At 43.5% G+C, this 15,591-nt stretch overlaps 3 protein-coding genes and 1 long non-coding RNA gene across 5 annotated transcripts; 3 read left to right on the top strand and 1 right to left on the bottom strand.

Annotated features, from left to right (window-relative positions):
- Nucleotides 1-655: 655 nt before the first annotated feature.
- ora4 (olfactory receptor class A related 4) lies at nucleotides 656-10,313 on the bottom strand. Of its 2 annotated transcripts, XM_085777123.1 has the most exons (4): nucleotides 10,213-10,313; nucleotides 3,809-3,822; nucleotides 1,767-1,876; nucleotides 656-1,678 (listed from the first exon to the last, which is right to left on the bottom strand). In XM_085777123.1, exons 1-4 carry the CDS (start codon nucleotides 10,311-10,313, stop codon nucleotides 656-658), a joined length of 1,248 nt encoding a protein of 415 aa, XP_085633249.1. The 2 variants fall into 2 exon arrangements, with proteins under 2 accessions (XP_085633249.1, XP_085633248.1); XM_085777122.1 differs by lacking the exons at nucleotides 3,809-3,822; nucleotides 10,213-10,313 and having other exon boundaries at nucleotides 1,767-1,885.
- fndc10 (fibronectin type III domain containing 10) lies at nucleotides 4,233-5,670 on the top strand. Its single transcript, XM_085777120.1, has one exon. It carries the CDS (start codon nucleotides 4,369-4,371, stop codon nucleotides 5,449-5,451), a length of 1,083 nt encoding a protein of 360 aa, XP_085633246.1. The 5' UTR covers nucleotides 4,233-4,368; the 3' UTR covers nucleotides 5,452-5,670.
- On the top strand, nucleotides 7,429-11,960 carry ssu72 (SSU72 homolog, RNA polymerase II CTD phosphatase). The gene is made up of 5 exons (XM_085777124.1): nucleotides 7,429-7,680; nucleotides 8,444-8,587; nucleotides 10,266-10,405; nucleotides 10,596-10,714; nucleotides 11,013-11,960. Exons 1-5 carry the CDS (start codon nucleotides 7,601-7,603, stop codon nucleotides 11,112-11,114), a joined length of 585 nt encoding a protein of 194 aa, XP_085633250.1. The 5' UTR covers nucleotides 7,429-7,600; the 3' UTR covers nucleotides 11,115-11,960.
- A 508-nt stretch (nucleotides 11,961-12,468) lies between these two features.
- On the top strand, nucleotides 12,469-14,670 carry LOC146987770 (uncharacterized). The gene is made up of 3 exons (XR_015035936.1): nucleotides 12,469-12,671; nucleotides 14,139-14,347; nucleotides 14,565-14,670. It is a non-coding gene; the product is annotated as an uncharacterized LOC146987770 (long non-coding RNA).
- Nucleotides 14,671-15,591: the final 921 nt, after the last annotated feature.

The raw sequence follows: 15,591 nt of genomic DNA on the forward strand, positions 1-15,591 counted from the left end.
GCTGCTCAGAGCTAAGCTACGGGGGCTAATGGGATTTCTTGGTTTCCCTCAACAAACTCATCAAATACCGATCCAACAACTCCTGTGGACAAGTTGTGACCTGCACATTCACCACGCTATGAGATAATAACGGAACGTTACCAGACAGAGTTGTTTTAGAGGTAAATACAGACTGCTTGCTGAAAAACTGCCCCTGAAGGCAACACGCATCAGCGGTTTTGCATGAATTTCCCTCTAAAACAACTCTGTCTCGTAACGTTGTGTTATTATCTCATAGCGTGGTGAATGTGCAGGTCACAACTTGTCCACCAGAGCGTTTTGGAGTTCTAAAAATAACCTTGCACTGACAAATAAAGGTAACAAACCTATGGCAATGGGCAAATTTGCCAAAATGTTGAACTATCCCTTTAAACAGAAAACAGAAAATACATTAATAGCTACAATCAACAACACAAACAACCCTATATAAGTGAGATAAAGAAAACTCAAAGTATTATTAGAAAACATCTCAGCTCAAACTGTTGCATCTCAGTTTGACTTCCATTGATTGTCTGCTGGTGATGAAAAATCTTAATAATAATCAATGTAAAATAATACTTGGTACAGTTGTCCAGGCAGTAAGAGGGAAGATTCCAGCTGATTATACATTCTTGCATCATTTGCTTACTTGACCTTTCTCCTCTACTTTTCTGACTGTCCTTTCTTTTGGAACAACAGAAATGGTTGATTCTTCTTTTTTTCCTCCAGTTTTTGGGGTTTTTCTCCCTTGTTCAGTTTTCTCACTGTGACAGTTAAGATATTTAGACCACCCCAGAATCATGCTCGTGATTCTCTTCCTCAGCTTACCATGTCCCAGGGCCACCACCATTGGACTGAACCCTACAAACAGAGAGGCAGAGAAATGGGCCACGGTCAGCAGTCCCTCAGCATGGTGTCCCCCATCGTGGTTATAGTATGTCACCGCAGCGACCTGTAGCGCCCAGCAGACCACGAAGAGCGACACCAGTGACATGATGACAGAAGCTGCCTTGCGTTCAGTGGACACGTGCTTGTCCAGCTCTCCATGAGCTCCTCCTGCCTCCCCCCCTGAGGTGACAGCTCTGATGTGCTTGGCCAGAGCGTGAAGCGTGGCCAGATTAGTGAAAACCATCAGCACCAGCGGCAGCACCTCGTTAAGCGCCAGTGAGGTGGAGGCAAAAGCTGAGCCCTGCTGTTCAGAGGGAAACTCCCAGACGCAGCCCAGCAGAGGCCTGGTGGTGCAGCTGATCACCATCAGCTCCACCGTGGCGTTGCCGTGAACATGGGTGCTATACACCAGAGCAGGAATGGAGAAGACCAGGTTGGCCCCCCACACCAGCCCCAGAGTGATCCATACCCGTCGCCTCTCCCTCTGCTGAGCCAGCGGTCCAAATGCCACATGCTGTCGCTTCAGGGTGGTGCAGTGGAAGAGACTAAGTGCTAGAGTCACCCAGCAGCCCACGGCCCGCCACCACACCCACAGCAGCATGAAGACTCGGCACCATCCGGGGGATAGAGACACGTCCAAGCCGAGGTCCGACACAAAGATGGGCACTGTGCGGAAAAGCGAGGTCAGCAAGTTGGCCAGTGATAGATGCACCAAGATAGTGTCAGAGGGAGGGAGTCTCCGAGCTGGATTCTCACTGGCTGACTGAAACACCTGGGAGTAAAAGCAAGACAGACTGAGAACAATCCAAACCCAAACACACTCATCCCACAAGAACATACAATAATCTAAATGCTCTCACCACATGGATGACCAAGATGTTTCCCAGTATGCCAGAAAAGACCAAGAGCCCAAACAAAATAGCATCTACAGTGAGGACTTCTGACATGGCATCATCCTCTGCATGGCCACCTGCTTTGCTTTTTCCTCGTGCAGAGCATTTGTAAGAGAGTAGAGGAAAACATCAAGCTCTCATTCACCCAACTACTGCTGCTGATGTCCCTCATCTTATATATGCACACAAACAAATAGGTTCACCACACACAAGGTTTCATCTTTGCTGACCAGCTTCAAGGTTGATTTAGTTTAATTTGCTGGGTAGGCGAGGCTGGCATTTTCCACATTTGCTTTCTGAATCACCAACCAACTGTAAATGTGATGTTGGCTCAGTAGGCATGCATGGCTGTTATTTGTGCTGTTCATAAGAGTTTGTTCACATTAAATTATTTATACTAATTCACTCAGTCACTTTTCTCTGCTTTAGAAATGCATGTTGTGATGGACTTGTAACCCACCCTGAGTGTTTCCTCAGCTGGCTCATTTATTTTTCAGTTTATCTTGTTAATGTCCCAAGAACAACTTGGTTGAATAAGGGGTGTAGTGTCAGATATATGCCCAAAACTACTGATCACACAGATTTAAGTAATTATCTAATGTGACCTTTGAGGACCAGGTGGTGCTGAGCCAGTCTCACTGACACAGCATTGTTTTCTCTTATTAATCAGCTCCCTTGATAATAATTGTTTGCTGGGTTGTGAGGTTTTTCTCTTGGGATGAGGTAATTTTGATAAAAAATCTCACGTAAGCACTAATAAGAAGCTTACTACTGACTATGAGCTCATTTAATAATCATTTTAGTGTAGACCTCTGACACATGCAATCATGGGAGATACACATAGGATGGAACACAATAATAATACTGCTATAAAACCCTGCCTTCATTTCTACCTTTGTGCCATTCACTTTTTACAGAGGTTGTGTCAGGGAGGTGTAAGAACAACTGCAAACTTTTGAGGGTGCATTTGGCATTTTGGAAATGTATGATTGGAGAAGTTAAGAGCAAGGGTTCAGTTGGCCGTGCATCCCCTTAACATACACTACAGATTTACATAAATCCATTTAAATCTGGAATACAAATAAGGAGGAAAAAGTGTTAATTCAGTTCAGTGTGTTGAAGAACTGCAGAATAAGGCGCTTCAAACTGTTTGAAATGGTAGGCTAAGGACCGACAATTATATGCAATATTAATACCATTTCTCCTCCTGCAAGTCAGTCATTGGGCATTGAATCCAACTCAGCTAATTTATATGGGAAAGTATTATAAATTAACCACTAGTGTAGCTAGCTACTTTGAATTTGAATTGTATTTTCTGTAAAAGCATCATGGCTGATATGTTTAGTTTAGTGTGTTTATTTCGGTCTTATAAAAACAAATAGCCTACAATAGACAAATATAAAGGTATAAATACAATACAAAACAAAACAAATCAGAACAAAAACACAACAAGCAATACAATTCACTTTGACCGAAAAGGTGTAGGCTGAAGCATCAGCTTATTTTGTCTACCCTTGTTAAATTAACATTTTCCGTTCACTCATTATACATTTTTTTTACAGAATATAGGCAATAGAAAGCTGGAGCCATCCTCATCAGAAAAAGATAATCAGATGTAGCATTTTATAGGCCTATATTTGAAACTGTGATGATTGAAGTGTTACCACTGCATACATTTATAGGTAATAGAGGGCCAGTCTCATGTTGAATTGGTTACCAAAACAATGAACAAAACAGATCAATCAACACAGCATAATGATTTTATTATATTTTTGACCTTGAAGTCCAGCCTATTTAAATAGCTAGTCTACTTCAAACACATTATTTCTACTGGACTAGGACCAGGTGTATTGTGTAGGTGTAGTGACACAGTGGTGGGTGTTGCACCTTGTAGCAGCTCTGATCTGACGTGCACTGAGGTGTGAGGCTGCAGGTGAGCAGCAGCAGCAGCAGCACAGGTGTCTAAACCGTCCGGTCCAGTCCAGGATCCTCTCCTCTCTGCTACTGACAGACGCCTGAAGCTCTGTGTAGGATGATGACTCACAGACCAACCGTTTATAACTACAAGTTTTTTGTTTTTTTTTGTGCACGCACCCACGCTCCCAAGCACTCCGCGGCGCGCGCGCCTCCACGTACACTCTCGCACACTCGCACAGCGGGCATCAAAGCCGTTACGTCAAGCCATAGGCAGGAAGGAGAGAAGCAGATCTGATGGCACGATAACCGGATCCTCACGTCCCATCGAAACCAGTAAGTGCTTTTCATTATCGGCTGGAGGTCGAGGGGCGACGGCGCAGTGAGTGAGGCTGTCGCCGAGCATCCTCCGTACAGCAGCCCACTGGCTTCTCCTGTGCAAGGTCATACTCGGATATCTGACTGACTGAATGTGAATGGACGTCTGGTTCTGAATGTTCTCTCTGTCGTAGATGCATCCCCGCTTCTCTCCCGCCCGTGGACGCACTATCCACTTTGCACACGGAAGCTGAGCTGATCCTATGGCAGACACCAGCCCGCCCTGTACCGATCTGATCCACTGTGAGAGAAAAGCGTTCGATGAGAGGGAGTGAAGATGAAAAGCCAACAACGACCGTCACTGCTCGCCTTGTCGGCACTCCTGCTCTGCACGTTACACCAGACGGCTGGGTCCAGCAGGTCTGATCGCAGCAGCTCATCATCAACAACATCATCATCATCATTATCATCATCATCAGTACCATCATCCACAACATCCGCATCGGAGCAGAGAGGTAGAGATACTGTGGGGACACTCCAGAACTGGCTGAAACAGGCTAACATCAGCTCTGAAAGTAGGCCATCACCAAAGTTTGAAGATGTAACAGGCCACGTGAATAGCTTCTCTCTCAACACCAGCAGAGGCAATGTTACTACTGTGATATCAGAAAGGTCTGGCAGGGCACCGAGCCGGGGCCGGGGCCGGGGCCCAGCGGGAGGGGTGTCACCACTGTGTGCCTACCGGGTGATAGAGGGGGGCATTGGGGGGCAGCTGTGTTTTCGAGACACGCTGTTTGGCTACAAGTGTCATAAGGGAGACTGCAGGACAGTGGTGTCTGTCAGAAACCTGGTGGCAAACCTTCTCATCAATGGCAGCGTACTGTTACAGTGGACCCGTGAGGGAGAATCCATGACGACGGGAGGCCGAGGCGGAAGGTCAGAAGAGGTCGCAGCCGGTCAAAAGAGAAGTGGGGATCAAAGGTCAAATTCAACAGGAGAGGAAACTCTGCAGTCCAACACTGTTCCAAGTGGCCGACGCCACAGACGTGGAGGTTATGAGTTAAGCTGCTGGTGGAATGGAAGCTACACTCAGTTTGAGTGCGCTGGCGTTCATCTTGGATCCGGCTGCAGGGACTTTCTCTTCACCGAGCTGCACGAGAACATCCCGTACCGCCTCTGCCTGCGCTCCCTGGCCCAGTCTCAGCCGGGTCAGGGTCAGGGAGCAGAGCAGCGGGACTGCGTCGAGTTTACCCTGCCGCCGTCCGGGATGCAGGACATTGTGATTGCCATGACGACGGTTGGGGGAGCTATTTGTGTGATGCTGGTCATCATTTGCTTGCTGGTGGCATATATCACAGAAAACATCATGAGCCCCACAACACAGCACTCGTACTCCTACCGCACTCACTCGCGTCACTGAGCACTGCTGAATCAATAAAATGTCATACATCTAACATAGTCACTCATTGTCTGGAATAATTATTTTTCAAACAGCTACATAGTATGATATATATTATACATCCTGTTATGACTGAGTTGAAGCACAATCTACTATGGCTCTGCAAATAACATGCCTTGTCAACCTCTGCGAGGATGCACTGAACCAAATGTACTGATAACCTACAGTTAGTGAAGACAGTAGTTTACTGTGTTATGTTTTTTGTTTGAGGCTGTCTGTGACTGAATCTGTCAATGTGTGTGCTGGCAGCATTTATACAGCAATACAATCAACTAAATGGCTTTGAATACATCAGAAACAGTAGTTTTGCTAAATGTGCAGCCCGTGAAAGAGTCAAGACTGGTCCTGTACTTGTTGGGTCATAGAAAAATAAAACTGAACTAATTTACATTTTCTCGCTCAACTAAATCGTCCCACCATCTTGTTTTGCTTTAAGGTCTGCATATAGTATGTATTTGTACCATTTTGTGAAGGGCAATACAATCTGGTGTACAATCTCCAAGTACTGTGCCAAAGTAAGGATAAGTTATAATGCCTTTATGTCCTGCTGTCAGTGAATAAAGAACCATGAGGTAATTTCTAGTACATTGCAGCTGTTGTTATTTCTCTCCTTTTGTGTGTGTGTGTGTGTGTGCATGTGTGTGTGTGTGTGTGTGTGTGTGTGTGTGTGTGTGTGTGTGTGTGTGTGTGTGTGCGCGTGTCAGCATTCACATCCCAAGCAACAAATCTACAAGAACCAGATTAAAAATACTGAAATAAACACAACCCCTAACAAGGCAGTCACAAAAAGAAAATGTGGACTTTTCCCATGACTAATATCACAATGGTTAGTATAGTCATTTTCTGAAAAACAGAAATAGATTTTTTTGGCCAACCAGGTAAACTAAATGAGAACATCAAATTGGTGCATCACACTGATGCATTAATGATATCAAAATCCCATGTTGACATGAAGCCTATTCAGTAATTTGCAACACTGCCTGATCCATCCAGAGATAATACAGGGATCATCACACCTAAACACTATGGCAAAATCTCTGATGTTGCCTCTAGGTAACAGCATAAATACTAGGACTAAACAAGTAAAGGGGACATGTATGCCATAAAAGCATTAAGGTTTGCATCATGTATTCCTATGTAATATTCCAACCTACTTGCATAATAGTCTAGGCTATCCATCCGTCCCATTTTGAGAGCGGAATATCTCAATAATGGCATCCATCATGTTGGATCACAGGGGGCCGGAGCCAATCCCAGCTGACATTAAAGGAAACTTCATATAACAAAATAGTAGTATGTAAAAACACTTTTGTCGATTATTTAATGCTGTAGGAGGGGGAGAGTTCACTAAGGTTTTACCAGCAGTGTCAGTATTTACTTGTGTCAAGTTTACAATTAAAAATATATATATATAGCCACATGGCATGCAGGATGGTATCTTACTATGCCCTCTCTATGCCTGCTACACCACAGATATGGAATACATTAGCAGAGAGGCAACAAAGATTTGCTGTAACTTGTCAAATGTTAGCTTAGAAGTTAAAATAAACTGGGAAACCAAACATTTTATTGTCAATGTTATTTAATGAGCTACTTGGTTGTAAAAGGATGTCACAGATTTGTGAACATTATCACCCAAAAGCAAAACATAAGAACTTCAGATTTATACTTCTTGAGGAAATAACTGTAGGCCTATTAGCCTAGATTTTGCTGTGTCATGGCTGAACAACTGTTGAGACTAGGGAAATTTGTTTTGACCTGAAGGCCAAGAAAGTAGGCTACATAATGTAAAATGTATGTTAGAAAATACTCTGGTTGTTGCCTTAGTAGGGTAAAAGTATTTCAAAGTCATATTTTCCACAGTTTGGCCTGGCAGACATGAAGCCCCGCCCTCACATGACATCACCGGATAAAACCGGATTCAAGTCACAGGGCTCCGCCATTTTAACTTCCTGCTTCAAAAGAAGACGAGCACGTCGCACAGTATTTGTTGTCGAACTCGTTAATGTTTAGCTCGACGTAGGGTTTTGTCTTGGTGTTTTCTCTTACAGGGCTCAAACTAACAACGTTTGTTCAGCTTGTATCTGGTAGTTTCAGCCGGACAGTCGCGATGCCGAGCCACCCGCTGCGTGTAGCGGTTGTGTGCTCGAGCAACCAGAACCGCAGTATGGAAGCGCACAATATCCTCAGGTAAAGATGAGCCGCCGGGAAGAGGAGAAAACGGGAAACCACCACCGGGCGAACCGAATATGTGTCGTGTCTGGCTGTTTTCTGAGCCGGTTACAGCCTTGCCGACATGGTGACATGTAGACAGTCCGTCGGGCCTCAGCGCCCAGTAACAATGGACCCGCTCTTCGACAACTGCACCGGGCCACGGCCACTGCTAGCGCTGCTTATCACTAGCCTTCCGCTTAAATGCTGCCAAAATTTAACGTCAACACTGATGTTGTCAAAGATTTCAGGGTTTCCAAAATTACCGGCCCAACTTAATGGGTAGTTGTCTTTTTTTCACCCCCACATGTTGACAAGAGCGCCCCCTGGTAGGAAAAATCCGGAAGAGAGGAACTGCAGCTGAACAACACAGTGGGGCTTGGTCTCTGATCAGTCCTCTCAGTCACAACATCTGGAAGTTTAGTTTTTAAACAATGTGTGCTCGTTGCACACTTCTTTTTATTATTTACTGTTAAGATTATTGGACAACTTGCTTTAATGGACTGGACTCAATTGTGTAAGATAACGACCTATAGATGGCTTGTTGCTGACATTTATGTAATGAAATAAAATTTAAAAAATCCCCCTATTTAGGATTTTGTCTAAATGCTGACGTCCTAAATCTAAGGAGACGAGTGATAAGGCAGATGGATAGGATCAACTGTAGGCATGGGAAGATGCTAATTAATGCATAATGTTGTCTGTGTTTGTAATTTACTCTGTTGTCTTTTCCTTTTTGCAGCAAACGTGGATTTGATGTGCGTTCTTTTGGGACAGGGTCTCATGTCAAGCTACCCGGTCCTGCCCCGGATAAGCCAAATGTGTATGACTTCAAAACTACATATGAACAGATGTACAACGACTTGGTCCGCAAGGACAAGGAACTGTATCCCCTTCTCACTCTCACTCGCTCTTTCATTACACACAGACACGGATAGTAGATGCCATAAGAAGTGAACATGGTCCATGTATACACATATTACTTAGATTCATCTTTGTCAGGATTGGTACAATGTGATTTGCAGCTGAATGGAGACCACTGGAGGCTAAATATGCAGAGATTTTAAAATGGGCACGAGATAAACTGACTTTATGACACCTGAAGTACAGGGTAAACACCTTGCAGTTCAACAGCTGTGCAGCAGTAAATGCATTTTGGTGAAGATCATAAGGTTTTTGCTGAGCCCATCAACCTGAATCTGTCGTCTTTTAACACTCTAGCTTATATTGTTTGAAATGTGAGGTCTTTCCTGTCACCACTGTCCCTTTCTAATGCAGTTTTCCTATATTTGTAATTTTCCCCTCTGTCATATTAGACACCTTTTTGCTGTTAATTGCACAAAATTGATTCACTGGTGTTTTAAGGTATTGACTATACTGCCCAAGGTAAGTTAAATCTTATCAATTACAATCACCTGTTTGATTTGAGCACTCATCTTGACCTGCATTACAAAAGGCCTGTAATGTGTTAGAGGAGTACATATTGCAGTAGTGCATGTAGTGTATATACCTGCTGAACTTTATGTGTACATATATACATAAACTGTCTCAAATCCATCAAATGATTGTAGTTCTTGCCCCTGGTAAGTCCCAGCCGATGGTACTGTTGGTCCTCACTGACCCTGTTCTAATATCAATGTAAGCTCTGTTGGTAAGCAGTTACACCTGCCCCATTGGTTGTTTTCTTTTAAATGCCTCTTTCCCCCCCTAGAATATTTAAAATTCAACTTTTAGATAATTGTTTTGTTTCCTAAAATACCAGACTAAATGTAGGGCCGGTTAAAAAGCCATCCTGAGTTATTCTGGTAAAAAAAAAAAAGGAAAAAGTCTCAAGTGAAAATCCAGAACACCACTTAACACATCAGGTTTTTAACTTAGTATTGTCCTATACTAATATTAATGAGATGTCGGGTGTAAATGTTGCCTACCCATAATACATTGAGAGGTCTAAGGTACCTTGTTGCATTTGATGTGAACGGTAATCACATTATAAATAGAGGTTGTACATAGAATTCTAGTGTTCTAACAACTTTGCATAGATTTCATACATATAGCCCACCATAAGAGACAGCTCCCATAGTGGTTTTGCCCCCCCCCCCCCAACCCTTCCCTTGTGTTTAGCTTTGCCCAGCAAGGTAGCCATGTACAGATGTGCAGACACAGTCTGAGATTGTCTTTGTAAAGTCCAACAGATGTCAGCCTTCCACTATCTACCTGGTTTTGTGATATTAAACCCTGGCTGGATGGATGAATAACAGTACTGCTCTATCCACCTTGGTGTTTACAGCAGACCCCTATCAGACAGGCTGCTCACTGCCCACTAGAGGGTGCTGCAGTTTGACTAATGCAGATACTGACTCCTCAAATCTACATTTACTGTTCCTTGCTTCTGTGATGTGACTGACACTCCAGCTGACAGATGAGCATTTTTTAATTTTATAGTACTTGGCCACAGAGTCTTGTAGGGGCTTAAATGCTGTGTCTGACAATGTGATCAGTGTATTGTGTTACCTTGAAATGTTTCTCTGGCTCCTGTTGTGCTCCTTGACCTTCCCACTCTTCAGATACACACAGAACGGCATCCTGCACATGCTGGACCGCAACAAGCGCATCAAATCAAAGCCAGAGCGCTTTCAAAACTGCAAGGATAAGTTTGACCTGGTCATCACCTGTGAAGAGAGAGTGTACGACCAAGTGCTGGAGGGTGAGGCTTCTTATGAGAAATGTCTAATCACTGAAAGTTGGTATCTGACAACCACATTGTACTAATATAATGCTTTTGTGGACAGTTTTTAGTTGTTTTCATCCCATCGGCCCCAGCACAGTCATGCTGTGCTCTCGATGCTTGTGAGTGTGTGTGTGGTACTTTTGTCTCATTTGTTGCATCTTCACAGATCTGAACTCCAGAGAGCAGGAGACCCTGCAGCCCGTACACGTCATCAATGTAGACATTCAGGACAACCACGAGGAAGCCACGCTGGGCGCCTTCCTTATCTGTGAGCTGTGTCAATGTGTGAGTGTCTCCTACCAGCGTCCTCAAATTCTGATATACAGAAACATTTGAAGCAAAGTGTGATGAATTCGCCAGAGACTTGCTTTGTTTGCATATTTATTTACATGACAGGCATGTTTAAGGTGTTGAGCGGCGGCATAATGGATTTTTTGCCACAATAAGATCTTTATGTGCACATAACCAAAGCCATATGAGATTGAGTTGTCACCTAGTGAAAATGCCAACGTTACAGACGGGTGGTGTAGTGTGGGTGAAGGAGCTGGCTGTGTTTAATGCGTGTCCTCCTCCATCCCTTCAGATCCAGCACACTGACGACATGGAGAATGAAATCGATGAGCTCCTCCAAGAGTTTGAGGAGAAGAGCAACAGGCCTTTCCTTCACACTGTCTGCTTCTACTGATGCACAGGAAACTGCAATAAACACAAACCCAGATCACAAGCAATCAGACAATAGATCATGGACACACACTACCTGCTCCCTAAACATCTGTTACAAAATACATACATATTGTGTGCCTACACACACACACACACACACACACACACACACACACAAACAGCTTTGGGTTAGGACCTAATGGCTGCTGTTGGACATAATGGTGATGATGGGTTTTTCCTCTATGCAGAGGACGGACTCGCTGCTCTCGCTCTGCCTTTATTCCTTGGGATCAAGGTCAGGCCAAGGTCCTCCCTCCATCCCAGTTCAGTGAAATCACTCAGCCATGTCTCCTCAGGGAGAGCCATAACACCCACACCCCCCAGTCAAACAACCGCTTTACAAGTTCCTCTGTTGAGTACAGCATTTTGATGCTGATTTTCTTTTTCTCTAGATGATTTACGACGTAATTGTAATTCATTTTCAGCATTATGTCAGATTTTTATTTCTGACCAGAGACGATGTAAATGTCTTTCTTTGGGGTCAGAAAGGAAAGAGAGAGAAATAATTGAATTGAATGCGTGTTTTGTGAGACTGTGTTGTAGATTAGTTAGGATTAAGTTAAAGTGGGTGGGCTACTAATAACCAAACCTAGACCTCTCTGAGGCTCTCCAACGTGTTTCCAGTATAATGTGTTGATTCATATTTAAAATCGGCTGTTATCTTTCAGGGCAATTTTTTTTCCTTTGTAAATGTTAAATAATTGAAGCATTGTAATGAACTGCAAACTGCGAGCTCAGCTCAGAGTGCCTGAATTTTCTGTATGTACATATGAATCCACTTAAGAGAGTAAAAAAAACCTCTAAGAAACCTGCTCTGACTGTTTTTTTGATCTGTGATGTGTGGTTCACATAAGACCAGTGATGACCAGCATGCTACTTGAATGAATGTTACTACAACACAGAAGCCAAGACAATCTGCTCATGCTCAGCCTGTGGTTCAGTCAGATGTTAACCTACACAGCTTTGGACTTGCAGGGTTAACTAGGGCAATAATTTGAAGTAAGCATGAGTAAAGGAAATCTCTCTCTATCTATCTGCTAAAGTTGACATAGTAACCATGACAATTCACACAACTGCTGTGACTTGAACAATAACAGTCCACCTTGACAGCCGTCCAGTTGTCCACAGCAGCGTCCGTCTGCGGTTGGTTGGGTCAGTGAAGGCAGCACCGACTGGATGCACGGCACCGACACAGACCGGTAGACCGAGGAGCCGCTGCGTGTTGTCCCGGAGCTCGTTAACATGTAAGTTAGCTGGATATGACATCACCGTGCAGATCAGGATGTTACTGTGAAGTAACGGTAACAACTAGTGTCTTTACGGCGACGGAGAAGAAGTCAACTGTCTCAACAGTTTCTCACCACTTCAGTGATGTTTGACTTTATTCCTCTGTGTCATCTCCTTAGACACTTTCTGTCCTGACACTGACAGACATGGACGCGCTTCTCAGCCGCATTCACAACTTCGTGATTATGATAATGAGAGGAATGGACCGCGCCTGTTCCTGCGCCTGCGGAAGGTAAAACTACAACCCCCCCCAGGCTGTAACGTTACCAAATTGTTTGTACGTGATAGATAGGCTACTGTACGACCAAACTCTCTGTAATGAACCCTGGTGTTAAGTGTCCTGGAGTCAGCTCACAGTTTCTGAACTGTTCTTTGTGTTCGTGTAGAGCCACAGCTGGCGCACCGCACGTGCAGACTCTGTCCTGCTATTATAATGTATGCGACCACTGCACATAGGATAGCCTACAACATTATGCCTATATGGTGGAAAGACCAATATATCAGCAATAAGCCACTGTTAAAAATCTTTGAAAAATATTTGTGTACTATATGAGGTTGTGAATTATTAGAACTAAAAACCACAGACAGTGACATCATATAGCTAAGTTTGATCATTGCTTTTATTCATGGGTGCAGATCCCGGGGGGGGGACGGGGGGACATGCCCCCCCCCAATTTCTGAAAAACATGAACTGCCCCTCCCCAATAAAAATACCCTAAACTATTCAAAATTGATTGATGTATTTTCAGACTTCACATTCTTCACATTTTAGATTAACATCTAAAAAGAAATGATTGAAATGGTTGAACAAATAACCAGAGCAGAAATCTCTGGTCTCCTTCACTACGATGCAAATGAATGGGTAGTTTCTTACACAGACGTTGATGACATCAGCAGGCTTTACATTTTAAAAAACGGCCCCCTCAATCTTAGGATTCATATTTTGATATTCATCCATATCAGTTAATCATGCATAAAGTAGTCCCTTACACTGGGTGAAAAGGAAGACGGTGAGAAGAATCTGGGAGGGTCGGTGGGAGGCGAAAGATAAGAATGTGAGTAAACATTATGTCCGAGACCCTTAAAATGATAATTTACTAATATAACAGCAGTGAAACGGCTGTTGGCTGTTTAGGACAAATAAACAAGAAAGGTAAGCACAATAAATAATTCCCTGTGCTGTGCTTTTTGAATGATATGGTGAGCCTCCACCAAGTTGTGATTTATGGTGGCATGTTATGAGCTGCATATGGGCAAAAAAAAAAAACACTTTTGTGTCCCCCCCAATCCTGACATCGGATCTGCACCCCTGCTTTTATTGTTACTTTTATTGGTTTGGCTGCGTCTCCTAAAATAAAGACTAGATCCACTATCATCAAAGAGAATATTTTGTGGGGAAAAAAAACGAATCAGAGAAAATGTCAGAGATTTAATTTCACTAAGCAAATGTCATAGTTTCCATTTGTGATGCTTTTGTAGCTGTTATTTAAAAACTTGAAATAGACATGATAGGCTACATCAGGATATGGGTATATGGTATTAGCATAAGATCACTTACTAGGTCACTGCTTTTGTCAGAATATCTAAAAAATAGATATGATTCCACAATCAGGGCTGAACAGAACATCCTTATCATTTTGGTTCACTGGCACTTCTCCATGTCCGAATCCCTCACTGGCTTCTGCTCTGTGTGCTGCAGCCATCAAGTTCACCGTGTGATTCCATATGAGCCGCATGGGCTCATGGAATTCACAGAACACAAAGACTATTTATATGGCATCTTGACCCGGATGGAGACGTGCATGCTACTAGGACTGCTGTCGGGCCTCTGCATCAGCTGGTTCCTATGGAATCTGGATAGACTCTGGCGTTCATGCCACAGATACTGGTGGCCCAACTGAACGAGCTGTGAGTAAAATCTACGGTTTTTGAAATAACAGTGATGTCACAGCAAATTCATTCACAAGCATGACCCAGGAAATGTGTGGTAGATGTGTATGATATTCTCATCATACGCTTTATCCAGCAGCTTCTGCTTTCTCATGTCATCTTTTCAGCTAAATTTAATCCTGTTGCCTTACTGTGATTTTTCCTTCCTTCTTTCACTTATTCCATCTCCAGGCAGTTACATCCAGTCCAGAACACAATGGAGTGGGGAAATGGAGCACAGAAAGCAAGCTTTTTCCCATGATGTTAATGAGACCTAAAAGATAAAGTGTGGCTCAACTTCCCCTGTTGCTCTGTGTTTTCTGTTAAGTAAGTTAAAGCCTTGAAGTTCTGATTCAGGCTTTATGTATTTATGGAGGCATGTTGTGCCTCTTTAAAAAAGCTTGAGAGACCTGACAGAAAATGAAGGGAGAAGACAGGTCAGACACACAACAGTACGTCTGATATTACTGTCAGTATCTACAACTATCAGGCTCAGTCACCATTTTTATAAAACTATTACTGCCCATCTGCTTATTTTACATGAATTTAAACCCCCATGTATTGAGGCTATAGTCCTCATCCGGTTCGAATCCCACGTCAAGCAGCCCTATCCTGCAAGGCCTCTGCCGTTATGTGTAACAGTACTCCCTTCTGGCTTTCAAAACCATAAGACTGATCTCTCTACAGCAGCATTTCATAGGTACCGTAGGACTGGACCATTAGATCGATTTAAAGGGATAGTTCAACATTTTGGCAAATTGGCCCATTGCCATAATCCCTATAGTTTTAGCAGTAGGTTCATTACCTTTAATTGTCGGTGCAAGCTGTTTTTAGATCGGCGGGGCAGAGACATGAGCTGCTCAGCTAACGCTATGGAGGCATATGGTATTTCCGGCTTTCCCGCATGAAACTCATTAAATGCACAATCCAACAACTCCAAAACGCTCTGGTGGACAAGTTGTGACCTGCACATTCACCACGCTATGAGATAATAATGGAACGTTACGAGACAGAGTTGTTTTTGAGGCAAATGCGTAACCGGAACTACAATCCAGACACGGCTGCTCGGCAGAGTGACTTCAAAAGCACAAGTAGTTCAGAGTATTTGCTTTATGTGTTGTAATGTTACATAATTATACGATATTATTTCATAGCATAGTGAATGTGCAGGTCACAACTTGTCCACCACCAGAGTGTTTTGGAGTTGTTGGATTGTAGAATGC

Source organism: Trachurus japonicus, chromosome 5 (assembly GCF_045865225.1).
Source record: "Trachurus japonicus isolate A0001 chromosome 5, Traja_1.0".
NCBI lineage: Eukaryota > Metazoa > Chordata > Actinopteri > Carangiformes > Carangidae > Trachurus > Trachurus japonicus.